The sequence below is a fragment of the Anser anser genome, assembly GCF_964211835.1.
Source record: "Anser anser genome assembly, chromosome: 2".
Classification (NCBI taxonomy): Eukaryota; Metazoa; Chordata; class Aves; order Anseriformes; family Anatidae; genus Anser; species Anser anser.
Window position 1 is genome coordinate 144,523,516 of NC_139721.1, and position 27,873 is coordinate 144,551,388.

General features: G+C 41.1%; 1 protein-coding gene across 6 annotated transcripts in view; it reads right to left on the reverse strand.

Annotated features, from left to right (window-relative positions):
- ARHGAP21 (Rho GTPase activating protein 21) overlaps positions 1–27,873 on the reverse strand; it is a 124,012-nt gene that overhangs the window by 74,461 nt on the left and 21,678 nt on the right. For 3 of the 6 annotated variants that reach the window (XM_083823613.1, XM_083823615.1, XM_083823610.1), the window contains exon 1: positions 15,087–15,307. The exons of the other annotated variants lie outside the window; for them this stretch is intronic. In XM_083823613.1, the coding sequence (XP_083679739.1) occupies positions 15,087–15,170 (84 nt within the window). In that variant the 5' untranslated portion in view covers positions 15,171–15,307. Of the gene's footprint in view, positions 1–15,086; positions 15,308–27,873 lie in introns of those variants that run through there. 6 annotated transcript variants of the gene reach the window in all.

Here is a 27,873-nt window from a genome sequence, read left to right on the forward strand (position 1 = left end):
GCAGGGAGGCCAAAGGAATACCACTCAGTGCTTCAAAGACCAGCCTCCCTGCCTCCGATCATCCTGTGCTCAGGGAGGAAAAACATACAAATGGCAAAGGGTCTTGGTGCTATGCACACGCTGAGAAACGGAGCCGCTTATGGAACACAAAACTGGGAGAATCCCGAACAGCCCCACGGGGCTCTGCTCCTCTGAACATGAAAGATTATTTTCGGATTTTTGGAAAGAAATATAAGAAACTCAGTCTCAGCCTAGTCGACCACCTAGTCCTTGTCAATCACCTTCATTCTTGTTTTGCAGTATTCGTGTAGAACAGAAAAGACTGAAATTAGGTGACTAATGAATGAAAAATTAGTCTGAACTGTGGAACTGACGAGGCTGGCTTTAGTTTAATCTTTGCATTGCTTGAACTTTAAGTTAAATGCTACATAACCCTTTAGCCTGACTACGAGGTCAGTTATTGAGGTGTTTCCCACCAATCTCTTCAGCTTCTCAACTTTTTCTCATTTTTGCACGAATGAACGTACTTTCTCGGTCTTCCATTCTCATGGCACGAGTGGAAAATTGCATGATTGAAAATGATGACTTCAGTCTTATTAAAATGGCAAAACAAGTAGCTCACAATAAAAATCATTGGCTTCAACATCATGACAGCAACTTCCTCTACTAAGTGACTAGCAAGCAGAAATCCACCTATTTACCCCTTCTCTGTCACCATTTTTTCTCCTCTCACGTTTTTATAGGCAACACTTGGAGAAATTTTGAACGATCAAAAAAATACAGGTACACAAGATCAAAAAAACTTTAATAAGCAAATATCTGTCATTAAGAATACATAAACAGCAAACCTAATTCTGAGAATCATTCAGGATGGAAAAAACTGAAAAGATCATCTAGTCCAACCTTTAACCTAGTACTGAAGTCCACCACTAAACCATGCTACTAAGTTCTACATCTACACGTTTCCTGAAGACCTCCAGGGATGGCAACTCAACCTCTTCCCTGGGCAGCCTGCTGCAGTATTTCACAACCCTTTCCCTAACAAAATTTCTCCTAATATCCAACCTAAACCTCCCCTGGTGCAACCTGAGGCCATTTCCCCTCGTCTTGTCACTTGGTGCTCAAGAGAAGAGTGCAATCCCCACCTCTCTATAGACAAGGGCAAAATGCAGCACTGAGAAGCAGAGGACTAATATATTTGCCCTTTTTTTTCCCCTGATTAGCCTACAGGTAGTTGTGGTAGGTATTACAACTGATCACTGTGGTTTACTTACAGCCCTACTGTAACCCAGGATCAAAATGCAGCCAAACTTCCCTAGGTCTGAGGGGTGGGAGACGTAGTATTTGATTCAAGTGAGAAACAAACCTCTCATTCCCCTGCAATTTCAAGTAAACTTTTACCACTCACGCAAGTTGCTGAACTAACAGCTGCCCATAAACACCAGTACTCCACTGGCAAGTCATCGTTTCCTGAAAGAACGGGCCAGAAGTTAAAGGTTATCATCATGCCATCCTTGGACCGCCCGCGAGGTCTGCCAACAGTTCAAGAGAAAAGGTCAGTATTAATAATAAATGTGGGACGTGGTCAGTAACAGCAACTCTGAGCCGCCACTACGAACAAAAACGAATCTGAATTACAAAGAAAAGAGCCAACATCTGTTGAGTCACCCCGTGAATGGTCCAACCACAGCACGCCCACCAGCAATATCCCTTGCCAGGGAAGGCTTTTAAAAGGAACAAGCAAAGTTTTCAAAAACACAAACAAAACAAGGGTGCAAGACAGCAAGCAAGAAACAGATGATGTTTTGCACAGGCAAGAATGTTACTGAAAGCAGGGATCCTACGTGGTGTTTCTTGTGAGCCAAAAGTGATAGTAATCAAGTTACAAACACGTAGATAACTCATATCCTTAAGGTGATTTGTCTTTAGAGGAGACTGATGTGAATTTCAAGAAAACGAAATACATATGCTTTATTTTCATTTCACATAAAATCTAACAAACAGAAGATTGTTTTGCTGTATTCCTTACTAAAGATCTGGATGCTTGATTCAGTAAAACACTGAATCTCTACAGATTCAACATTCAATGTGAAAGTCAGAACGCATACAATTAAGTTCAAGGACTGAAGAATCCCAGGCTACTAAAAATGATTCAAGCATCATTTCCCTCAGGATTGCTTCATATGAGCTTTTTACACAAAGTATCTCAAAACATCATTTCCTGTTACAGGCAATTACAAGGACATATAGCAGATGCTTAAATGCACTATAAAAAGCATTCTGTGCTTTGAATATTGCCTTTAACCCTGTTTTTCTGAGCGATGAAAGCATCCACGAAAAATCATACGGCACCTTAAAGAAGTGCATGAATCACCAGGAGCTTAACACAGTCTACAGAATTATGTAAAAATGGTAAATATGATTATTTAGAACCATCTATGTTATGTCCAAATAAAAGTAAATCTCAAAACAGTAATTTCACATTTCATCGGTATAAAATTTAAAAAGAAAACACACAACTTGCATGGCTTCCAAAGCCTCTCTCATTTTCTGGCTTCTAAACAATTTACGGATAGATCTGTATAAATAACATGCTAAAAACAGTCCAGTCCAGTGACAGTCATAAGCAATTGCAATACAAACTATCAGTTGTCTTCTTGGCTGTCTAAACAGATAAATAGGTATGCTTTGAGCTCTGAATACTATCTTCATAGATGAATAATAGGGAACGTAGTAAGCAATTACACATTGGACTATCAATCCTTGAAAAAACATGAAAAACAATTTAAAGTTGGTGTGAGTAATGTGAATCACTGAATCACTCATTTTCATCCATATTTTATCTTTGTATTTGGCACACAATTTCAAAATTATTTCCCAAGTCACTTGGGACTGGCTTGGCATTCACATTTACTCTAGTTATCTGGTTCTAACTTTTTTCTTTAATCATCCAGACCACTTCACAAATGAATTATGTAAATAAAAATCTCATTGTAAGCGTGTTTGTTTGCCAAACTAGATTTTCTGGAGCCTAAATCTTGATTAAGAAAATAAACAAAAAATAAAAAGCCAAGAACACCAGACTGACTGGTGGAGTCACCTACCAACAGCTCAATAAGCACAGGTCGCCTCCTGCTTCAGAAGGATTTTGCCATGCTCGTCTACCAAGAAACGTGCTACCTGAAACAGCAGCTTGGCTAGATGTGCATGCGCTGAACAGAAAATGGATTGGTGTCACTCGATTTTTCTGATTCAACAGGCACCAAATAATATATTTTTTTTTTAAATCACCATTGACATAAGCCAGAACCAAAAAGGATTTTGAACATTATCAAATCCACAATTGCCCTAAGACAGTAAGAGGATATTCCAAATGCTGTAATAAATGTTGGGCTTGCTTAGAAACAGTGGTATTTCTTGTATCAGGTCATTTATTTGCCCTATTTTTTGTAACCAAGTAGCTATCATTTAGCTAACTGCCCTATTACACCTGCAATTTCAAAGAAAAAAGGACTTTGCTAGCAAATTGATTTTACTTTATGTGACAGAAAGTGTAAAAAGTCTTTTAAAAGGTAATGGGGAGGGGAAAAAAAGGTTCCTTTCTGGCTAAGACTAAAGAACAGAAGGAAAAACTACCTATATGGGAAGAAAATCTTGTTAGCCACAGAACAATGGGAGATTTCACTGCAAGTCAGACCTTCTTTAATAATCAGATTCCTCCAGTGATGGTTTTCAAACAAAATTATAACAAGCCACTGACCCTTTTAGTCTCAACCACGCAGAGAACTTCAAATCACTTTGATAGAAGCTGACAAAAAGTTGCATGAAGATATCCCTCAAAAAAATAGTACTACTTTTCTGGTACATCCACCTGCTCAGAAATAATGAACCAAAGAACTGTATTCGTGCCCAGAGGACATCATGTTCCCTTTACCCTTTATCATCTTCTGTAGTCAAAGAACTAGGCTTCTGAACACAAGAGATCTCAGGCAGAGTAAAATGCTCAATCCACTGGAGAACATGTGGTTCCCTGGACCTGCGATGCTCGGTTAACGGTCAGACTCTATGATCTTAGAGGTCTTTTCCAACCTAAATGATTCTGTGATAAGGGACAAGTATAACCCCCAAAATACACAGCTCCTGGGCGTTCTTGAAACAGACAACACTAAAAAAAAAGCAAAACATTTTAGAAAGACAGATGTTTAACACAGAAGGTTATACAACTTGTCTTTGAGATCCATCATCACCACCCTTATTTGCAGTATAGGTAGGCATATCCAGCACTCAAAAAGGAAGCCAGACAATTATTTATACCCGTACCACCTCAAAAGTGGCCATACTTCTTACACATTTTCCACACTATGGGCAAATTCAGGCAGTACTCCATTAAAACCACCACTGCCCTGAGAAAAGCCTCGTGGCCAACATACACAGAACAACCGTGACAAGCGTTGAACGTGTAGGCTGAAAGCTCTTGCTGCTCTTCACACAAAATCACAAGCTCTATGCCTTTTGACTGCTGAAATGAGGACTGCAAGTGAAGAGGTTTGGCTAAGAGTGAATACATCAAAATCCATGATCACATTCCGAAACTGTCTCAATCCATAGCAAGATAAGGTACTTCTAGTGTTTTTTAACCAGATTGGAACGTAAAAATAACATTTTATTCAAAAGTAAATCATTCTCAGTGAAAGGAAATTAATTACTAATACAAGGTTGACACCTCAAGCAAATTCATCCTCCCAGTATCCAGGAAATAGCTTTGTCCTTGAAGCAAACAAAATGAGTTCAATCACTTTCAGCCTCAGCAACACATTCATCTCTTCACTGAAAAATCCCTGCAAGTAGATGAGCAGGAAAACCAGAAAGCAGAAACCCCCAAACCTACATAATTCCAGTCCTCTGTGTCAAATATGCACTTGTCCTAACTTCTGACTTTAATGCTAGACAAAATCCTGCAGTCTTCCCCCGAAACAGATAAGGAAGGATGTAGGGGAGGATAGATGTTCAGGCAGGAAATGGAACTTGGCTAACGTCCTGTCCGCACGTGAGTCTTCCATTGTTTTCTGTCCTTGCAAGGTAAGCTACAAGGTGTAACCATCAGCACCTCCAAACCCACAGTGATGGTAGGAAACCTGTTTCCCAAACTAGCGTGACATAAGAAATCACAAAGATCTGAGATGTATCACCTTGGATGCTAGCTAAGACCAAAAAAAGGCATCTAAAATTAAAAAAAAAAAAAAAGTCTTTTTTTTTTAGTATTTAATTGATGTTTTTCTTAACAGCTATACACGCTACAGACTTAAGAAACCTTAAGCTGAACTCCAAAGATACCCACAGTATTCTATGCGGAACACCAGCTTCCTTCTCTACTAACACCAAAATTAGACTCTGCAGTTTATTAACGAATCATCCCAAACACTTCAGTATTTTGATTGTCCAACTAGAATGTTCATATTTGCATGCTACCTCAAAGCTACCCTTCACAATATGTGAGCAGTAAGAAAATATATGTATATGATTATTAAATACTGCTTAATTTACTTACAGAATTAAGCTTAGGGCAGATGCATAATAAACATGAATTAGCTGCAGCTACCTGCATGAACATCTCCACAGGGCTTCTCTCTCCAGGTAACCAGACATCAAGAGACAGCTTTGAGGCTAGAAACAAGGCTGTATATGTAAAGCTTCTGTCTTAAATACTACCTTTTCAAAAAAAAAAAAAAAAACAAGCACAAAAAAAAAAGCAACACACCAGCACATACAACAAACTTGCATAATTGCTGACATTTACTATATACCAACTTGTACTTTTTAGTAACGCTCAAAGTAGACGTGACTGCAACGCAGCAACCCAGAGTGAAAGTAGTTCAGGATGAACAAGTCTTTATCTACAGGAGCGATACTGTAACAGCATAATCAGCAGGAACTGAAGCACCCAGCAGCTTGAGGCACGTAAACATACTGAAGCACAGAAGAGGAGAGTTATTCCTACACGAGGACATCCCTCAGTACTCCTCCACTCTCGCAGAGTGGGCCATGAGGAGATGGAACCCACCCAACACACAGTGCTGGGCCTAGCGACGGGTTGAGCAAGAGATACGAGAAGATACCTGACCCCATGCTGTGCATTTTAGTGCTATATGTATTTAAGAAAGCTGCAGGAAGGACTCAGATGCCCAATGAGAGTAATTGCCGAGCCCATTTCCAGCAGGTACCAAGAGGAGGCTGCCTTGCCACGAAGCACCTGAAACTGGAAATGAAGATGTAAACAAGCCCTCAAAGCTCAAATAATCAGACAGCTGCAAAACTGCTCTCACCACAAGAAAAAAAAAAAAGAGATGTGGAGATAAATGGAGCATGAGTCATCACATGCAACTGTTAGTAAACAGCACTCAGGTAGATAAAATCGGCCCAGTCAGGGCCCTCTCTTCAGGACAACTGCTAATAGCAAAAGACAGCCCGCTTTTGGAACCGGGAAGCACAGCTCTTCTTTCACAGAAGCTCTTCACGAAGGAAGAAAAAATGCAAAAACAGTCTTCAGAGCATGACTTCTCCAGATCCACGGCTTAGAGAACGTGTGAGTTCTCAGAGTCCCCAGGGGACCCGCTCACCTCTTACAGGCGGAGTGGGGGATGGCCGCTGAGGCTCCCCAGCACCGACACTGCTCAACTGCAGCTGAGGAGGATGCAGGAACCGGGAAGGCCTGCAAAGGCCAGCACACCCAACCAGCTCTCCAAAACAAGATCTGAACCTTTCAAGACTCCAGACAGTTACTACAAAGAACGGTATCAGTCCAACCAGGAGAACCAAAACAAATTACTAGGAGTTTAAGGGCAAAGATGGGCAATGCCCATGTTTCTCATGTGCACCCCTCACCCAGCCTGGGAAGTTGGGCCCTGAGTGAGGTGGTGAGGCAGTCTCTGTGGGCAGATCTCCCCCACTCAGCCCTACGAGGGGTCTCGCTGATGGCCATAAGGAGCTGAGATGGTTCAGAGCAAGGCAGTAAAGATGAAAGGAGCACTGGATAAAGCGAAGGCCCGGGAGGCAGGCCACCTCCAGGTGCCACACTCACAGCAGCCCGCTCTGTTGTTTCAATGTTCTGCCCAGGTGGCCACAGCGACAGGTCAGTGTTGGGGGAATAACCAGAGTGAATTTAGGTATTTGCTATGAGATAGCCCTGGCAGCAAACCTGCCACCTCCTCCTTCTAGGAACGTGAACCCCACCCAGACGAAGTGCCGGGCCTAGAATAATCCTTCAATTCATACTGAAGGCCGTGGCCACCTGCCTGCAGCAGAGATCAGCAGACACACCACACACAGTTGGAAATTTCTCAGAAGTGACTGACCCAGTCTAATAAAACACATTAACGATGTCCTCAAACCAAGGCCAGGTAAGGAGAAAGGCTCAAGAGAGCAATATAGGCCAGCTCCAGAGGCATGAAGTAAGTGGGAAAGCTGCAACCCTTCAAAACCAAAGCTTGTGCCAGCGCAGCAGATGGCTGCTCGCACAGGGAAGGAGACATCGCTGCTGCCGTGCAGGGTGCAGAGCTGCCTCGGGGTGGAAGGAGATGGACAGAGGGACGTGTGCTTCTGTGTACTTCTATAACTGCCATTGCAGTAAACACAGTCAAAGGAGAAATGGTATTTTTGAGAGGATTTCAGTCCTCAAAAAGGTCAAGGCACACACCAAAAAAAGCAAACAGCAAAAACCTCCCCACGTGCAGCTTGTTACCCAAGCTGAAGTTTGCCTTACTGTGCTCTACTGTTCACGAAAGGCTGCTCTGTGAAGCAGTTGATGCTTACGTCAGTCTCACCCCTACTCCACAAGACCTGAAAAGCAAAGCTGAAGGCTACCTGCAGCAACCTCTGCCTTTCTCCCTCACCTTAAAACGCTCTCACATTTAAATCACAGTTTTTTCCCCCGAGATCAAATACAGGAAAACAAGAAGGGTTAGAAGAAGCCTGTAGCTGAAAAACTCCATCTTCTCTGTTTGAAATCAAGTCCCTCCACTGCAACACATAAATGACTAGCTTTACACTGGCAAAGCACTCAAAGATGCAGGAACATGTGACAATCTGAAAACAGATGATCACAAAAATGGCACTTCTGTTAACTGAAAAGTTCTCAGTGTGCTATTTTCCTGGCTCTGGGTTAAATGCAGAAACACCAATTGGCTCTCTAAGGGGAGCCCAGCTGGACCTACTTGCTTGAATGAAAGGAGCGTGCAGCTCTCCAGGCCAGGGGAGATCCAGAAACAGTTTTCCTACTTTGCAGCAGGGAGAGCACAAACCTACTCACTCTGGTTAGAGCTGACCTAGCACTTTATGCAGAGCAAGCTCTGGTTTTCCCATACAGCAGTTCTGACACCTGGATTTTTTGCACTGTGCTTTGACTTCACCAAGAGCAAGATCATGTTTGGCACGACTAGCGCTCCATCGCAGCTCAGACTTGACTCAAAACTTCTCCAGTTAGCACCTAGCATCTTCATTATCTAGATGAAGGCATAAACTTATCTGATCCTCCTTTAAGTATCAGACACTTGTAAGTTTAGCATACTTCAGCTCCTTAAGGGTTTTAATTTTAACACACATATATACACACTACGAAAATATACTATATTGTGCATCCATCTCTATATTTACATGTATACATGGAGATATATACATACACATTTGTAGTAGGTTGTGCACATTGTAAAACAGTAATGCTTTAACTACGATCTTTTCAAAACCTAATTAAGTGCAAATAACTGCATTTAGCTCATACCTTCTTCTTTCCACACAGTGACTGCCAATTTCAAGCAATACCACCAAGAAGCAGAGGCAAAATACAGGGATTTACTTCACGGGTCTGAGATGCAAACTGTTTCCGCATTGTTTTTGCTCGTATCTTGCAATTAGTATTTAGAATAATAAACACACATTTCATAGTATTAAATGTAGTCAGAAAAACATTAAAAACAAAAAAGAAATTGAGAGCTTCCTTGTTTTCTTATAGGCTCATTAGCAAAAGCCTCCCCTCTTAACAGCTACATCCTCCTTAAACTGGAAAGAAAGGAAACATCTGCAGGGCTGGTAGCATAACAGCAAAATGTCATGTGATCTTAATTTAGCTAAATCAGAGCTTTTCCTTCTCTACTTGTTCTGCCCCTGCTTGTTAAGAATAGGAAATGCTTTGTCTTTACCTTAGAGTCTGATCTGGAAATATCAGAGACAGGAGACTGAGAAAGCAAACTTTCTTAGCGTCGAAGCAAAGCTTGAGGTTACTCTGTGCATGATAAAAACTGTCTTAGTAGTCTGACAGAAGCGATCAACAGAGGTTGCACAGAGTCACGGCCTGTCAGCAGCTGCCTTACGCTGCTTCTTTCAGCCTAGGGGAACTTTCTGACAGACCCAAGAATACAAGCTGTCCACGACCCTCTCCGCTTCCTACAAATGGGGAGAGAACATTAAGTTCTCTCGTTGCCAACATCCCCAGCCAAGTGTGTTACTGCAAAGTTAGGAGCTAGCTTGGACAACGTTTGTATACTCTTTTGCTTTCTGGAATAACACAGACTTTATCAGACACACCACATACCAGATAGTTTTCACTACATTTTCACCAGACTCTATTATGGCATACCTATTCACACATGCTAAATAGTTCTGCAGAAGCTCTTAAGAAGAGCAAAATCACCGCACACTATAAAACCTGATTCACTCTGAGCCCATTGCAGTAATCAGATGCAGCACAGCTTTAAAGGCAGCCATGAAACCACCTACACACTTCCTCCAGCTCACACTGTTTCTGCTTGCCAAGGGCTATGGCTTGGTTAAACAAATCATCAGCTCTGCCGGGACCCTGGCCAAACCAGCCAAGAGAGCACCCACTTTTCCACAGCCTCTGTCCCTCCAGCAAACCTCTGGACTTAGACCGGGCTACTCCATGGTGCAGCTACAACGCTGAGCAAGGGCTTTACTTTGTGGGCTCGGCGGTGGGACAGAAACGCACCTTACGCTGCTCTCTAACGCAGGTATGAGGTTGATCTTCTTACAGAAGCTACTGATCTTTCCAACGTAAATAGACTCATTCCTGCTTTAAAGATATGAAATCAAAAGACTAGCTGCACCACTTCATCTGCATAAATGCGTTGTCATAACTGCTGGTAACTCAACTGGTTCAGACATAAGATGTGAACATCTTCAACTTTGCAATGCTGCAGTTTTACTTAAAATTTTGTTCCATGTGCAACATGAACGTCTGACCTGCCCAATGCCAAAAGGAAGCCATTGGAAGATCAGGGAATTGACCCGCAATGTCAAAATCCAGACTGTCACCCTAAATATAGCAACTCACTTCCAACAGCCATTTCAGATTCAATCCTGTTGGCAGAAGACTTACCTCCTCTCATGGGAAGAGTTTTAAGAACTGACTTGAGGGAAGAACTATTCAGATCAAGTCTAAACTTCCTAAGAAAGATTTAATACAGAGAACATGGCTCAAAAACACCACAAAACTTGTAAGACAACATTTCAAGATTCTTTACACCCCTGAATACACAGCTTCCCGCCTCAGAAGCAGACACCTCTAGATATATAGTTAAAGCTACAAGCTTTAACACTGGGTAAATATGGAAACTAATAAATTCCTGCAGGCACAAACACACCACTTAAATATAATCCTGGTCCCATGTTTTAAGATATTTGAATATAGTATATAATGCACAAATTAATATACTGCAAGTTTTAAAAGCCTTAAACTCTAAAGTAAAAAGGTTTGTGTATAAATCAGCACACGCAGATGTAAAGCTACATAACTCACTCATGTTAAAATATTTCAAAACCCTAAATTTGTAATCTACTGTGCATATAGGACAGAAAAGCAGCTTTTTCAGTGAACAATTTAATTTACTAAGATATAATACTTAGGAAGCTGCTTAAAAAAAGTCTGTGAAGTCATTAACTTGAAAAAAAATCTGAAATCTGTATGTCAACAGAGATGAGATATCACTAAGAGGATAAAGAGGAGAAAGTTGTCCACAGGATTTTCAGTTTAGCTGCAAATCCAGAAGCTTTCAAACACTGCCCTACCACCATGCGATGATAAGCGATCTACATTATTTCCTCACGGTTTGCAGAGAACATGTCAGTAAGAATGGTAAATGCCGATGACTAAATCCACATTTGTATCTGTCTGGAGAACGGGGTGGAGGGCAGTGGAGAAACCTATTTTAACAAAAATTCACTTGCTTTTTTAAGAACTACTTGTCCTTGCATGCCTATTACCACGGCTTGAATTGCTCACTCTTGCTGAGTTACTTCCCGGTACTTCTGAACATTACAAATGTTTCTCCAACAGCAATGTGAATTCCCACAATGAGTAAAGCCACCAGCTATTTCCTGCAGTGTTTTACACCTTTTACTCAACAAAACTGAAAACATTACACCCTGCACTGCTATGAGGCAAGATTTTTATCATATTCCCTCCCTCCCTGAGGCAGGAGCTAAACAGAAGAGTACAATAAGATATCATATCACATTTCTAAACTGTTATCAGCTGCAAATATCTGAAAGGAATGCAACCACCTTTATTATTTCATCCTCCAAGTGACACATTCAGAAGACTGAAAAGCTTTTTTTTTTTTTAAATGTTATCTGAGATTCTCCAGAGGAAGGGAATAGCTGCAGTGCAGCAGCCGATGCAGTGCTGCTGCGTCCTCAGGCTTGAAGGCGATGCGATAGCTGAGCCTGCGCTGCAATGTCTCATTCACACACACTGCTATACAGAAAAAGCCTGTGATAGTGAACTCAAGTTAAAACAAAATTTACAAGATCTTGGCCGCTATAGTGCCACAACACTCAAACTTATTTCTCAAAGACTGTGTTGATGTCAGTGGAAGCTCCTCCAAACCCAGCAGCTTCAATGGCCAGGCACTCGGTACAATGAAACCGCCCGACCAGCTGTGAGTTGATGGAACGCTGCAGAATGCCTGCCTTTGGCTGAGAAACCTAAGATTAAGTATTCGGATGGCTGAAAGCACATTATTGTTACTTTTAGAGGTTAGGATACAGCAATAAAATAAAGAAAACAGTAGACAGGCATTGCTCAGGTAGGAATCTGGAGCCCATGAGAACCTGGGAAGACCTGCTCTCCTCAAACCAGGAACAGCCTGCTTAGAGCACGCTGCTGAGCTGAGCTCTTTGCTGGCCTGAAGACCTACGTTCAGTTCACCACCTACTATTCCCTCATCTAACACCTGAAGGCAAAGCACTTGTGATACAAGGAGAAAAAACTGTAAACTACTCAATTTATTTTTGAAGACATTCCCTTTTTTTCTTAAGGGAGAACACTAAAAATTCTTAGTTTATCAGTGTCACCAGACTATATTAATTACAGGATTAATCATCTATGACACTGTAGGATCCCACTTACAAATCCCCTCATACACATACAAGCTTTCTACCTGCTACTCTTTGACTATTTCTAAATCTGTATTCATGCTGAAGTTCTAGATTGCCCGTTCAGACTCCCACTCTTAGATCTACCCCGTGTTTCACAAGACCATCACAGACAACACAAAAAAGCAGCAAGACGTTTCACTACTCTGCAGTAACTCATTTTAAGAAAGATCGGAAGTAATGAAGCTGTCCCGTAAAGATGAAAATCTGCAATTAATTCAGTTTGGTTTTGTACTCTTTACTGGGAGACAAGAAGGCTTCTGATTTATTATTCATGGATCACCCTGCGAAAGCCACGTAGCCATCAATCCCAGCCAAGGTTTGGGCTAAAAAAATGAAATTTTTCATTGAAAAACATGATTTCTGACTCGGATTCCTAATTTAGTCCTGACCTCTGCATATTCTTTGAAAACATAACGTTCTAAAACACACAACACCTTGCTATATTGGAGTACAAAAGGCACCTGTCTCATGTTACAGCAACTCTCACGCTGTATCATGAAGGTACTTTTTGTAAAATCTGTATTAACATGGTGGGCATGTATTAACATTCCTGCCTCTTACATATTTGTTCCCTTCCTGTTCTAAAAAAACAGACTTTGGGAACTCTACATTGGGGGAGAGGAGCAGGGTGTGTGCCAGCAGAACAAACAAAACAACCCTGAAGAACAACTCTATAATCTGATTCAAGAAATCATTAGCGATAAACAAACAATTAAGCTCATTTTTATTTTCTCCTTGAATATACACTTCTGACAGCCATTTAGGAGGAAATATGTTGTCTCAGAAGGCAAGCCTTCAACTCAGCTCTCAGATGACAATTTGTAATCCACTCCCTGATGTTTTACTGGGGTCACGATGGATAAAAATCACCTAAGCAGCTGCATAGCTCCTGCTAATTCAAGGACGCCATATGCCAAACTGGAGCAGTTCCACTTCAGAAGGAGCTGTTAGCTCGGGCTGCACAGGTCACCCACCTCCATTCTCACCAGCAGGCTTCTCCAGCACTGCTAGGTGGAGGATTTGGAAAGCGACACTGCTGCATAAAGCAGGAGGCATCTCTCTCTCTCCAGGGCTGACAGCATTCACTTCTTACATGGCATCTCAGTGGTCTCTTCCTGATCGGTAATACCCCATAAATGAACAAACAAGTTCATTTCAAAGAAAAAACAACAGCAGTAACTCACTAAAATGTGCAGTTCACAGGGATTTTAATTTCAGGGGAAGAAAAAAACACACACAGCAATCATATATTCTGCTTATCTAATAAAAAAATAGTAAAAACAAACAGTTCAGCAACATGTCTACCTTAAGCATGCAAGTAGTTTCAAGTATATTGACCTAAGGCCTGGTTTTCTTTCCAGCTTTTGGGTTATGTGAAATCTGCCTTGGGTGGTTTGGTTTTTTTTTCGTTTATTATTTTGGTTCTTAGCAGTTCATTTCAGTTTATTACTCAAAATGAAACACACACACACACACAATGCCCCTTTCCCTTCCCCCTACTTGTGTCAAACTCCTTTTAAAATTTCACGGGACTGTCCACATCATGAGCCAGGCGTTTTCTTGCTTCTTGATTTCTGAAGTACAGGAAGCTATTAGCCAGGTTGAGTTTGTCTATACAGATGAATGTAAGCAATTACCTATGTAAGCAAGCTAGACCAAACTTAGTGAGACAGCTCAGCATCTGAAAATTAAGACTGGAAGAAAGCCTCAGTTTGTCTCTGATTTTTTTAATTCACCAGATGAGGCTTCTTTTAACCCATAACATTAAGGAGATGACTCAAAAGAAGAAGGCATCAACAGACCTATATGTATAGTGGGAATGTTTCTGAATCACTTGCCTCTAGTTACTGTACTGAAACTGCAACTTTTTTCTTTTAAAGTGCTTATCTTCTCCTTAACGCTGTAGGAGAATACAATAAATTCTCCTCAGTGACTAAATGTTATGTGAGAAATACAGGTAACACCTAGAGTACCCTGAAAGTAGTATTACAACAGCACAGCACTATTTTAAATCCTTAGTAAGTGGATTCTATTTACAAACAAGCTTTCAAAATCCAGGCAGGTTTTTTTTTCCCTCCAGTTGTGCAGGAAATAAGTCAATTAGACTTACAGCTGTCCATATTAAGGACTGAATAACATCCTGTGGTCATTTATTTTATCCTGCATGTTCACAAAAGAGTACACAAAAAACCTCCACTCACATCATTTTTTCTCACATCCATGATAAAGTATTTTCAAACAACCAAGATGTTTGAGTCCCATTAAAGCTGGGGAAAAAATCAGCTTTAAATTTATTTACGCTGCAGATGACCCTGGCACGTCTCCCCTTTCCTGTATGTGATACATCTCTTTTTGTGCAACTCCTGAAGCAAATCTCCCTCAAAGGTCAAGACTTTAACAGAACAACCTAAAGTACTCCAAGTGTTAAAAAAAAAAAAAAGCTTTTATATAGTTAAAAGCATGTTTTATATAGCCAATAACTCTAGGAAATGCCTTAGTACATAGCAATACTTTTAATCCTACGTTTTCCATAGGATGGGGGGGGTGGGGAAAAGAGATGGACCGGAGCCTTCCCTCCCCCCCCCAGTTATAAATTATATAATCATATTAAAATATGTAAGGATAAGAAAACAACCGACCTGGCCACTCCAAGCACAATAGAGGTTACATATGAAGCTCCAGTTGTGGTTGATCACGCAGTCCAAAATCTTGAACCGGGCCATGTCCTGCTATAGCGCAGACTGCTGCTGTGCTCTGACTCAGCTTTTGCTGTGTGCTACCGAGGATGCGAGAGCTATGCAGTAATGACATTCAGGAACAAGGACCTTCTTTCCTGCTCAGCCTCCCTTCCCACCCCAGCCATGTGTCAACTCAACGAGATAAACTGACAGAACTGCCTAACGTTCCTCAAAACGACACTTCCGAAACTGTCAAACTATGCATTCTTGGGGGGGGGGGGGGAAAGAGGGAAATAAGAACAAGTACAGTTCGAGTGTACCTTTTTGTATTTCCTTTAGTGAGATTTCTTAGGATGTTCTTTTTTTTTTTTTCCTGTTGCTGCTGATAACAGTCTGAATCTCAATAAATTAGAACAATAATTCATACAATAAATCTTAAACCTGCTTAGGCACAGCTGTGATGACGGATGCTGTGTTTTCTTGAGATCCGAAAGCTTATACTGTGTTTTAAACACAGCACAATACGAGCAACTTCTCAGCAGCCAAGTTTTACAGAAGTCATAGAGGTTCATCGCCTTCATGTTCTTAAATGGCAGGCTCCCTTTAAACCATCAGTGCTGACAGCACTGCTCAGAAACGCTGCCTGCATTTCGTACCGAAGGACAGCGGCCGCCCCATTGATAGGGGAATGGACGATGGAGCAGTGGGATCCTGAGAGACTGCAGAAGTGCTGGATGTTTCCTTCTTCCTTTACACAGTTCTCTTTTGCAATTTGTGAACAACCCTATCTCAGATACACATCTCGCCTTCTGTCTTGACTGTTCTACCTTGTGCACCCTCTTCCCCTTCAAACAAGAGATTCAGAAGTACAGGAGACCTGTTTCCACAGAAACATACCCATTTTGTTTGATGGTCACACGAACCATCAGACTTGTCACAGAAAACAACTTGAATTATTCTGAGGTTTAAACACCACAGCTAGCTAACAAACCTTTCAGGAAGTCAGACAGTTCTATCTGTAGCTCCAAATAATTTAAAACTAGGATGTTATTTGTTGAAAGCACATTAGGGTCCCAAGCACCTGCCCAGTGACAAGAAAGGACCCCAGCACTCTGACCCCAAGCCGAGGAAGGAGCAGAAAGAGCCCCACAGGGCACAACCCTCAGGTCCCCCCAGACCCAGCTAAGGAAAATACAAGAGAAGCGATGTGGATGAGCAGGAGGGAAGCATTCTGTTTGCATCAGCATTCGTGCATTGCCTCAAGGAAGAACATCTGCAATATGCAAAAGAGTTTTCAGTCTTGAGAAAGTATTGAGCAAGGGCAACAGGACCAGGTGGCCAATTCACCCTTTGCTTTAGTAACAGCCAAGCTACTGAAAAGTACTTCAAACGTGAAAGAAAATTCATGCTACAAAAGCAGTCTGGAAGTAAAACAAACTTGTACACAAGGGCCAAACAAATGGCTTGGCCAAGTAGTAGCTTGTAACTTTGGAGCAGTTACACAAATAAGGTCTCGTTTGTTTTAACTGAACCACACAAAAAAACTTGTTCTAATTTCTCATCCCAGGGGCCCTGGGAATTAATGCCAGGGTCCAAGCAAATCTCTTCCCTTCTCACCAACACGAGGAGTCTGAGGACTGCCAGGACACAGTTGTGTACAACAAATCTATGTCGTTTACGATGTAAATGGCAGAGATCTTCTATTATCACTACAATTATGAAAGAGGGAGAAGAGCAGTATCAATGTGACACTGCACAAAATGAATATAGTCTCAGAAAAAAGTACTTAGATTGGGAAAAGAGCTTGAGACATTAAAAGCATAAAAACTCCTTGTACAAGTTAAACAACCAGCACTGAAGCAGCCAGTGCTGACAAGTGGCTAGAAGACATGTCCTGCTTAGCAACTATTACTAGGTGGAACAGACAGACTTCCTCACGGCACACATCCTAACTATGCAAGCCTGAGAGATGTGGGAGAGGGAGGATGTTTGGGAAGGTCCTGCTGAGCGGGGGATCCTGCAGAGATGCCAGAGCAGAGTGAGGCCGCGAGGCATCCAGGAAGGAGCTGGCAGCCTGCAGGAGCAGCAGGCAGGGATGCTGGCAGAACCCGAGGGGCAGCCTGCACCCGGCTGAGAAGCGGCTGCACGTCACTTGCACTGTGGAAAAACGCGGTCATCAGCTGCGCAGGGTGGAGGGAAGAAGGGAAAGGAGATCTGGAAATCTGAGGCACGTTTGCTGGTTTATAACAAAAGCCATCAGCCAGTTTTTAAGCGGTATTTTGGTCTGATTCTGTAACAGCCTCATTATTACATACTTTAAGACGGATAAAGTACTATGCAGTATTTATTCCTTCGAAAGTATTTAAACTCGTAGTAAATAGCCAACATGGTATTTTATAACTCTACTGTACAGTTTGATATAAAAAAGTCGGTCAAACCTCAAAAAACAAATTTGTGCAACACTTCCCATAAAATCAACAGCCCTTATTAACCTGTTACTTTTTGGCAGTAATTTTCAAAGTTTTAAGGAAATTCTGACACATACAACCCCCCAGTCTGGCCAGGGCTTATGTAATACTTACTGCAATTCACACTGAAGTGTCTAAATCCTTCAGATAAAAACAAATTACAACAGAAAGAAGTAGGAAAACATTCTCAGAAACAATCAGTATGGGCCTGAATTTGTTGTCGACAACAATCAGTATCAAAATGCTTTTAAACTTCAATGGGCATGGAATGAGATGAGGACTGAAGTTTCTGCAAGCCTGAGTCTTTATTTAAAGTCCCTTAGATAAAGGATGAGCTCAGAAACTGCTACAAGAGCAGCACCCTCAATAGTTGTTTTTATTCCTTAAAATAACTTCTTTCTTAAAATTTCCTTCTAAATCTGCCTGTGTACTTGTAAATTTGATCTGCCAGTACTGAAAACCATTCCTGACAATCTCCAACTAGCCTGATGACTGCTCCTACTTACAAGAAAATCTCCTTCCTGGTACAAGGTTAAATCAAATTCCACTGCCTTAGCATTACTCAATTCCTACCTTATTTCAGAACAGAATAGAATTTTCTTCACAAATTACTGTTACACGTTTGCTGGAAGACCTTCTGTATTCCTCCTAGGCACAGCTTTGCTGAGAAGACTCTGCTCTGAAGATTCTTGTGCAACTGTGCAGGAATTTATGGAATTGCCTTCACGTAGGCACACAGTAAACAGAGTACTTCCCTTTCTGTTCTCAACACACAATTTACTAGTGCCTTCCTTAAAAAAAAAAAGAAAAAAGTTCATTGAAAAAAATCAATATAACCTATTGTGAACTTTTTCTTTTTAAAGTTTTGAATGGTTTTGGTCAAAACTTAAGAACAAGGCTTCCACACTGACTTTCACACCGGAGCACAAGAAGGTCAGCACAGCATTGAAAGATGCACTCACACTGGCAGAGAATGACAGCAGACACATACCAATGGCAGTAGGCTCCAAAGGTCTCAACATTCACCTGCCCAGGGTGCTCCCTGCCAGACATTAAGCTTTGACTGAAACAAGATGACAACGACACAGATGATTTAAGCAGGGTTTTGAAGTTCTACAGCTTTAATGGTCTGCATAAAATAATGAAGAGACCATTTAAAATTCCAGGAATATAAACTCTTGAAGCTCAATTATGCGCTAGTTTAAAATTATAAACTAAGAAAATAACCATCCAAAGCCTCACATATTCTCAAAGACTACCTGCCACAAAGTCTGCTGTTTCATCCCAGTGTTAAAAAGGATGAGGTTTGGGATCTCAGTGTTTTGAGGTAACCAAGTTAAACCCAGGTCAGAAACATAACTCTATTAGTTCTCAAAATCTGTCAGTCTCATATCCAAATTCTGCAAGATTAGAAAGGAAGAGACAAGATTTTGCTAAAGTATTTGCCCCTTTTGCCCCTTAAGTATCTAGACTTCTACCTAAAACTGCAGTGAGCTTTCTGAAACAGCAACAGGCAGCTCAGCTAACAGAAAGGGAAGGCTTCATTTCCAAATGAATCCAGGCTCTTTTTGCATACAAACAGACGTGCAGGCTGCACACAGAGATCCACCACAACATCAGCAGAGAGGCACGGAAATGTTTGAAAGGCATCTTCAGGAAGAAGGCAGTAAGAAAACTTGGAAATGGGAAAAGGGGAGTAACTTATTTTGTTAGAATTACTCTTAAACAGAAGAATTTATTACTACCACTAAACAACGTAGCAGCTCTTGCCTGAAAGTTGTCAAAACCATCCCTCTGAGGCATCAGAGACAGTTTTCAAGCAATAATACTACACACTGGTAGCAACTAGCAATCAATGCCTAAGTGCCTTGGAATTGCACCATTTGATATTTGAGGAGTGAGAGGAGAGACATCAGGTGATGAAACTGGCCTGATCCTGCCTGCTACTGGCTTACAGGTCCCAAAACACAGTTCAGTACTTGGAGTACCAAACTCCTTAAAGAGGTAAATCCTTTATTAAGAAAACCCTTCTTCCCCCCCATTAAGCCAACAGCATTAATTCTAGACAGACTCTCAGGACAGGACATTCCTATGCAAGAATGTACATTGTATTTTTACATAAACTAATACATAAAAATGACTCTAAGGTTATCTTTTAGAGTCAGACGTGGAAAATGTACTTTAGGAAGTGATGACTGGACTGAGAAGACAAGTGAACTGAGAAAGTCCCATTACAAGCAAAGTTACTACTTCACCTATCCAGTTTAGGACCAGCACTCCTGCAGTCGGTGACAGGCATTTCACTGGCACTACCACACAATATCACCACAAAGGCTTCGCGGTGCTCTGCACACAGTAACTAGTGCTTTCTTCCTTGAAATGGCATTTTAGCGGCTTCAAAAAGAAAACAAACTATGCACACGCACAAACAACAAATGCAAACAGAGCATCTTCCCTGGTTCCTCCTTTCTCCCACATCAGAGAACACGTTTTCAAGTCTGGAAAGCAATTATTTTCACCAGGAGTTACAAGGTCCTAGAAAGGCCAAGTTTTGTTCACTCTTGTTGTTTCAAAGGTAGATGCGGTAGAAGCCTTCGGCAGTACCTCGGGGTTCCCTTAGCTGCTGCAATCATACAGTGGCCACTTGAAAGAATTTCAAGAGCAACTGAAACGTGTTTGAGGTTGCCAACACAGTCTAGACTCTTAATGAGGATGGTGAAGCTCCAGAGGAAGTCCGGCTTGTTTTAGTCAATGAAATTGAGAAGTGAATAAGAACAAAAAGGAAAAGCATGTCTGAAAAAAAAGAAAGAGACACTATTTCCATTGCTCAGCTCAAAAGACTTACAATGAGAAAGGCTCTTACAAAACGAGTCAAGAGCAGGAAGAGGCTGAAATACGATTTCCATTCTGAATTCTTTCCTATCACTGGAATTCTTATCAAAAGCTATGAACACTAAAAAAGGAAAAAAAAACAATACATACCAAAACCATCTCTCTCCATATTAAAAAAATCTGGTGTGTTTCCTTCCCCCTGTATCAACTTCTTTTTAGGACGCAATACAGTTAAGAACACTATAAACACAACAGATATCCCCAGGGGGGAAGAAATGCAAGTGTAGGACAGCTGGTACAGGCTTTGTAAGACGTTCATACCAGTCTGGTACAACTCTCCTAGCAGCCCCAATACTACAAAACCATGAAGTACACAGGACTTAATGCTGTTCCATCAGAAATCAAGAGCGAAAGAAAGTAACTGAGGTTGGTATAAATGCAGTTTTATTTCTGCACGAATGCAACTTTTACCTTCTAATCAACATATAAGCTCATTAGATGAATCAAAATACGTATTTGTGAGATTAATTCTGTAATACCCCCCACAAACAAAATCAGTTTCCAAATCATGCTGAGTTGTTTCTAATAACATTTTAGAAGATGTTACTAATGCAGAATGAGGTCCTCATCAATTTGGATGCAAGAGGATTTCTGAAGAGTTAGGGAGACATTCCCATACAATTTCTCCATTATCCTGTTTCTTTTCAAGGAGGATATGGGACAGCAATATTGATCTGAAGACTGTTAAGATCAAGTCATGGCAGACAGAAAACTCCTTTTCCCTTGAGCTACCAGTTCACAAGCTGAAGTACTGCCTGCTTGCTTAGAGTTTAGCTTCAGATGGCCATTGTCAGTAAACTGTTTTGGTGTTTCCTTACTCCTACCAATTTCTGTTTTTGGCGTGATACAAAATGCATTCTCTCTTCCCCTTCATCTAACCTCTTTTTACAGATTTCTTCGTTTGTTTTAGAGAATAGGTATCCAAAATAAGAACTGTGTTTTTACTAATTTCAGATACAGGAAAGTATCATTTTCTAAATTTTTCCACAAAAATGAATATTTTACAGAAAAAACACCATACAAGTCCCTAAACTGAACCCTAGTAAGGGTGCTGGGAATCTTTATAAACTGGACGAAAGCTTCTACCACTGCTCTGTTTCAGAAATGCCCGGCCATGTTTAATGGTGACTGAGTACGCAATACGAATCAATACATACTCTTACACAAAGTATGCTTCTATGATACCATTAAGCACTTCTGTAGCATTTGCCACGTTAACAAGATCAAACTTGTGAGAACGCAAAGGTTTTGTCAAACTATCACGTTTGCAAGCGTATTTGTTAACTGTGCTTTAAGTTGCATTAGTCTTTTCACCTGGTTATTTTACATTATCTCCACAAAAAGAAGAAACGCACCATGACTTATTTTGAGCTTTTTCTCCATGGTTACTTTTTCCTGCCTGACCAAAACACTGTGACAAAAATAGCACAATGCTTATTGCTACCGTAACATACCACCAGCACTGAATTTGTCATCACGAAAGCGATGACTGCAAGCTGCATTACTAAGCACGTCTAGATTGCACGTGTGTTTCCAGAAAACATCCTGTACGCAGTGACAAGGATGCAGTCATTGATCAGGAAGGTTTCAAGTTTTTCTTCCCCTGGAACAATGGTAAAAGAAACTAAACTACACCACATCAACTCATACGCCTTTGGTACCAACAGCGGAAGGACTTTCTTGCAGTGAAGCTTTTCTGTTTACACCTAAACATGTACGCTCCTGCTGGTACAGCCTTCTAGCATCTACTGCAACAGCACAGAAGCAGAACTGAAAGACTCACTGCTACGATCCAATCTGAACACACCAGAGTCCAAGACTGGCTCGAGCCCTACCAGGGGTGCAATTCTCAGAGAGATACTTCCTGTTGTCTCCATATTCCTCGCTGTGCTGCACTTCTGTGTGACCAGCTCTGCTATTTTCTGCTCCCAGCCCAAAGGCAGAACTGAGTTACTTGCCTGCCCAACACTGGGCTTCAGAATCCTGAAACTTCCATTTTGAGAAGAAGATCCTTATGTACATTAGTGCATATATAAACACAAGGGAAAACGTAGTCTTAGCTCTGGTGATTATAAAGAAAATCCTTTAAATGCACCAGGACATTTATTTACACAGAAAATCTGTTATAATACAGTTAAGTCATCTCAATAATCTAGCAATCTCTAGATAGAAGATTTGGATAATTTGGATGAAGCTAATCACCAAGTGTGACCACAGTGAAGCACCTTAAATTATAGCCCAATATCCTCTTACTGAGACCCGTGGGGTGCTCAGGAGGCTGAAGTTTTTGTGTACCGAAGACAGGAACAGAGAACTGCTTGAGCTCCTCACAAGAGGATCCCAAAAAGCAAGCCCTACCTCACACTGCATCAGAAGACATTTGCCAGCCTGATCTGAACAAAAGTATACTCCTGCGTTCTCCAAATTAAGACTGTAAGAAGTTTTAGAGTCAAAATTAAAAATTATCACCATTGGCACAAACAAAAGCTATTCAACACTAAGACACCATCAATAAAACATCCAGAGTTGAGTTGGTATATAAGATCTCAGGATTTCACTAGGTGATCTGCTTCAGAACAAAACTTCCACCTCCCACGGGGATAATAATCGGCAGCAGACTGTTCTTCCACACAAAATAGAGATTTCAAAGTTCAGAAGCCTCATTTAATATACCGTTAAACTAGCTGAGCTCCTCCTGAAGCCAGCTAAAATGAGGAAATAAAATCTTCATTAAAATAAAATTACCAGAGCATGTATTGAGCAACCTGAATTTCTCAGCTGGAAAAATAATCTCCTCTGCCTTCCCTCTTCCCTGCCCTCCTCTTCCCTCAGCTGGCAGGCAGTCCACTAGTGGAACAAGAAGTGACACTTCAGAGCTGTCAGTCAGAAGGGTAAGCTCCAAAGCAAAGCCGAAGTCTAACCTTAACTACAGGTTGGGTTTCATAACATGTCTGTCACTTAACTGCCAATTCCTTACATTGATCAGACAAGAATGATATCCCTGACTGAGCTGAGGAAAAAAAAAAAAACTTGAAAATCAGTTTTGTTATGCTAGAAAATGTACTATATAATGTTATTCGTCTTATTTTTCATGGAACATCTCTATTTTGCTATACTAAACGTGCGTCTTCCCCCCCATGAGCGTACTGCAGTAACGAAAGCACGTTCATGTGAAATGACAACTTACCCTTGCAGATGGTCAATCACCAACAAAGATTTGCCACCTGAACTAGTAGAGCACTATTTTTAATGATGTTAAGTCCACAACATGTTTTTGCACGATTTAGCTACAGCTTTCCCTTTCCCCGTAACTTTATACAATCCTATCGTTTTTACTTCCCCTATTGCTCCAAATGCAGCCACGTAGGAAAAAAAATGAAAAAGGCAAAAGAAGAGACCAGGATTTTATATAATCATAAACTAACTATAATCATTAAGCAAACACCATTTTCACGTCAAGAAATAGAAGACATTATAAGCTCATTCTGCTTCCATTCCAACAAAAAAAAAAAAAAGCCTGGGCGAGGGCAGCCACCTTGCAGCCCGCGGGGCCCAGGAATCCCAAACACTCTCCTTGGCCGCCACACCACAAGCGACCTCAAAGCACTCTCCCCAGGAGCCTTTCCAAACGCCTCTCTGCTGTTCCCACCTGTGGCCTCATAAATTTAAGGCTAGAGCACAACTGGCACGTTTTTAACGCTGCTTGAATGCTGCACAGAAAGGTGCCTCTTTGAAGCATTAACAGCACCGCATTACTCACTGCGCTTTGAAGCATCACCCTTAAACATTACAGCAGCACCCACAGTTTCAAGCAAGTTTTAAAAACATGACAGTAAAAAAAACACAAAACTATCACTGACAGCTGGGAACGTGTAAGAAGAGAGTCCTTAAGAGAACTCTGCCGTTGACTGGAAGCCTACAGCTCGCTGAGGGGGAAGCAAGGGCTGCTTTGCTGGCACGTTCCCGTCCCTGTACCCATGGACGGCTTCTAAGATGTTAGAGTACTGCAGAGCAACATTCTTCACATCTGCACTTCCAGTTTTGCTTTGTAGGGGAATAAAGTATTCAGTAGCGTATGTAAGCTAAGGGCCAGATTTTGAAAACTTGTTGAAGGATTTGTCATATTGGTTACGGCCAACCTAATGCAGTGCAAAGAACCAGTACCATGCTCCAGCTACAGAACCCAGCAGAGGAGGAAGTACTGCCACTTGTCACTCGTAGGTGTGGAAGAGTTAAAATATAATAATTAAAAAAAAAAGCTTAATTAGTGAGTCACCTCTTTGACTGTTATGTCTGGCTTTATTTTCTAACTGCCCCCAAATTTAAGTGAGTTCAGTCCCAGAGGCTAGCATAAAATTTTGACTCAATTTATTGACTATATTGACTATTGGCTATACTCCCCATTTGGTTGAAGATAAGGCGTCTTCAAACAGAAATCAAATACCTCTGCCCTCTGCACACCATGGTTACAAATAAAATTTGAATTTACACCCTATAGCCTTGCTTCCATACACTGTGTTTTCAGAGGTTCAAACTCTAGTCTTTGAAAAAATAACTCAAATGTTAAGCTCTGTAAATGCCACCTGTCTAATCATCTCTTTAGGCAATTGAAAGAAATTCAAAATTCCAAATTTAACTTCAGTTTCTCCATCATTTTTTCATGTAGACCAAGCCCAGCTTTGCTCAGTGTTATCAGATCAGTCACCTGAGGTATTCTGAAACTACCTTTAATTGTTTCCAGCATTTTTTGTTGGATAAGATACGTGCACTTGATCAAAGCTCTTTCCCACCGTTGCGCAAGTTTTTGCCCTCTCACTAATTCATGTAAAGGTGGATTGACTCACAGAAGAAGATGCGCTTTAAAACAATTCCAACATTTTTCCAGCAAGCTTTGGAATTCTAAGAAGGTTTAAAGTTTATTTTAACAACAAATTTGAAATATCAAGTTACCACATGAGTAACAGAACTGATTTTGGACTCATGCATCTCGAATCTCCCCCTCATTGCCTTTCTTCCCCCATATGGGAGGAAAAAATAACTTTTTTGGCTAGGCTGCAGTCATTCCTGAGCTGCCTGGCCACCAGCTTTCCCCCAGCTCACCTTCAGCAAGAAGCATTAATCCGAGTTTGTCTTCCACCCAGCTACTGACATGCTCCACGTTGCCAGGCACCTTCTATGTCTTTTGCTGTCTTTGTATTTGGCCAAAATTGGCCAATGAGTTCAAGAGTAACTGCAGAGAAATTAACAGATGGGCAGACTGATGGCGTGCACAAAAAAACATACTCAAGATATTATTTTTTTTTTTTTTACTTCTTCACTTCACGCCATTACATCACTCCCTTCCTACCATGTCTTTTGCCCGAAGAACACAGGCCCTGCATTTTCAGCTGTACTGCCCTCCGCTCCTTCCACATCCAGCTATTACACAAGCCACATTCCATAACTTTTTTTGGACATTAAATCATTCTCTTCCCTATTCATATTTCTTCCATAATCCCGCAGTAGTATCACTGTCCTACAGCAGTGTAGGAATTGTGATTTTTCTCATCAGAAGTAACAAGGAAACTTGCAGTACTGCAGGCTAGTGTTTAATACATTTCATTCCTCATGTTCGTCTGAATTCTTTGTAACACCACAAACATCAGAAGTGATTAAGTCAAAAAGGGCCTGCAGCCCTATTCTTGTCAAAAAATTATATGAGTGCAGGTGGAACAACAGACAAGTTTTTCTGATCATCATTCATTTTCTAACTGGTTAAATTCCACTTTTCTCCCCATTTTCCAACTGTCTGTAAGGAACAAAAAAAAAAAAAAAGAAGAAGAAAGCTTTTCTATAGAGCAAAAACTCAAACTCAGAAAATATAGGCACAGCAAAAGGTGCCATTGCACCTAACATCATGGAACATAGCTCCTGAAGCTGCATTTACGGAGCATGAGGACTTCGGTTCCTACCTCAGCAATGGGCAGACCAAGCATCTCGTAAGGAAATTCAGAACGAAGTACTGACTAGACAGATGCTAAAAGCAGCAATGCGTTCTATGCTGAAGAAAGGAGTACATCTGAAGTCTCACCTGTTTCTGGAGTTCAGACAACTGAACATATTTTTAGACAGAGTATAAAAAGCACTATGTAAAAGTAAGCATTACTGTAATGCCTGATCAAAAGCCAGAAGCCAGGTGTCTGAATTTGTCCATATATAACAAGCAATTACTTGTGGCATGAAAGAGACTTGACATGATTCTTAATTCTTCCTTAACACTGGAATTGAAAACCTTTTTATTTCTTAACCACAGGATAAAAGAAACTTTTTATGACAAAAACAAACAGTATGCAAAATACAACTGTAGCACTGGTAAAGACCTGTTCTTCCTCAACTAGGAGCACTGCCCCATTATATTTGCAGAGGAAGTCAATGGCTTCACCCTCTAGCCTCAAAATTTCAATTACACTATGAACCCAGGGTAATTTTCTGTGGTTACCACTAAAGGGAAATACACTGATTGCAGAAAACCACAGAATCAACACACTTAGCACCGCAGGGATGGTATCTAAGTAGATCTTGGTAATAATGTGTCGCCTAGAATTACGTTTTTAAACCTCGCTTTGCTGGCGTCACAACTCATCAATCCAAAATTCTGGAAAAAAAAGTTCAGCATACCCTCTGAAAGCTGAGACGAGCACAGTGATGTTATTTTCCCTCAACACAACATGCAAGAGCACAAGTAGGCAGCATCTTACAAACAGAAGCTTGCTTGTATTAGCACTTTAACTAAAACGCATGGAATTCATCAGCATAAAAAGTATTTAATGATAAACAAACTTCGCTTACAAAATGACCTCCGAAACCAACACAAAAAACCTACACCATGCATGCAAGGCTTGTACGATGGGCTTGGCCAACCTAGCAGCTTGCTGCTTATGAGGGGAAAAAAGGGGAGGGAAGGAGGTCCTGTGCTCTGCCCCATCCCATCACATAATACCACACCTCTCACTGATTTTGAGCTTTCCTGACACTTCAGTGTTCTGAAGCCCTGCAAACAAAGGGTCTCTGTGGGAAGGACATCTGAGCATACTTTGGCTTTGGGAGAAAAAGCAAACTGCAGCACGAGACCAGAAACCAGCGCAACAGCAGCAAGGTGGGAAGCCCCCAGGTCTTGAGGAGCCAGAGCCTCCTCAAAATAATGCCAGAGACACAGCCAGGCCTCAGAGTAGAGGGAAGAAAAATTTCCTAGGGTCTAGAGAAAACTGATCCCTGAGCAGAAGTAATCTGTTCAACTCATAAAAATAAATACATAAATAAATGAAAGCCTCACCTGAAACTAATTCCAGAAGCAAGGACCTATTCTGTTCCAGTCAGTGAAGAGAATGGTTGACAACTTCTAATTCCAT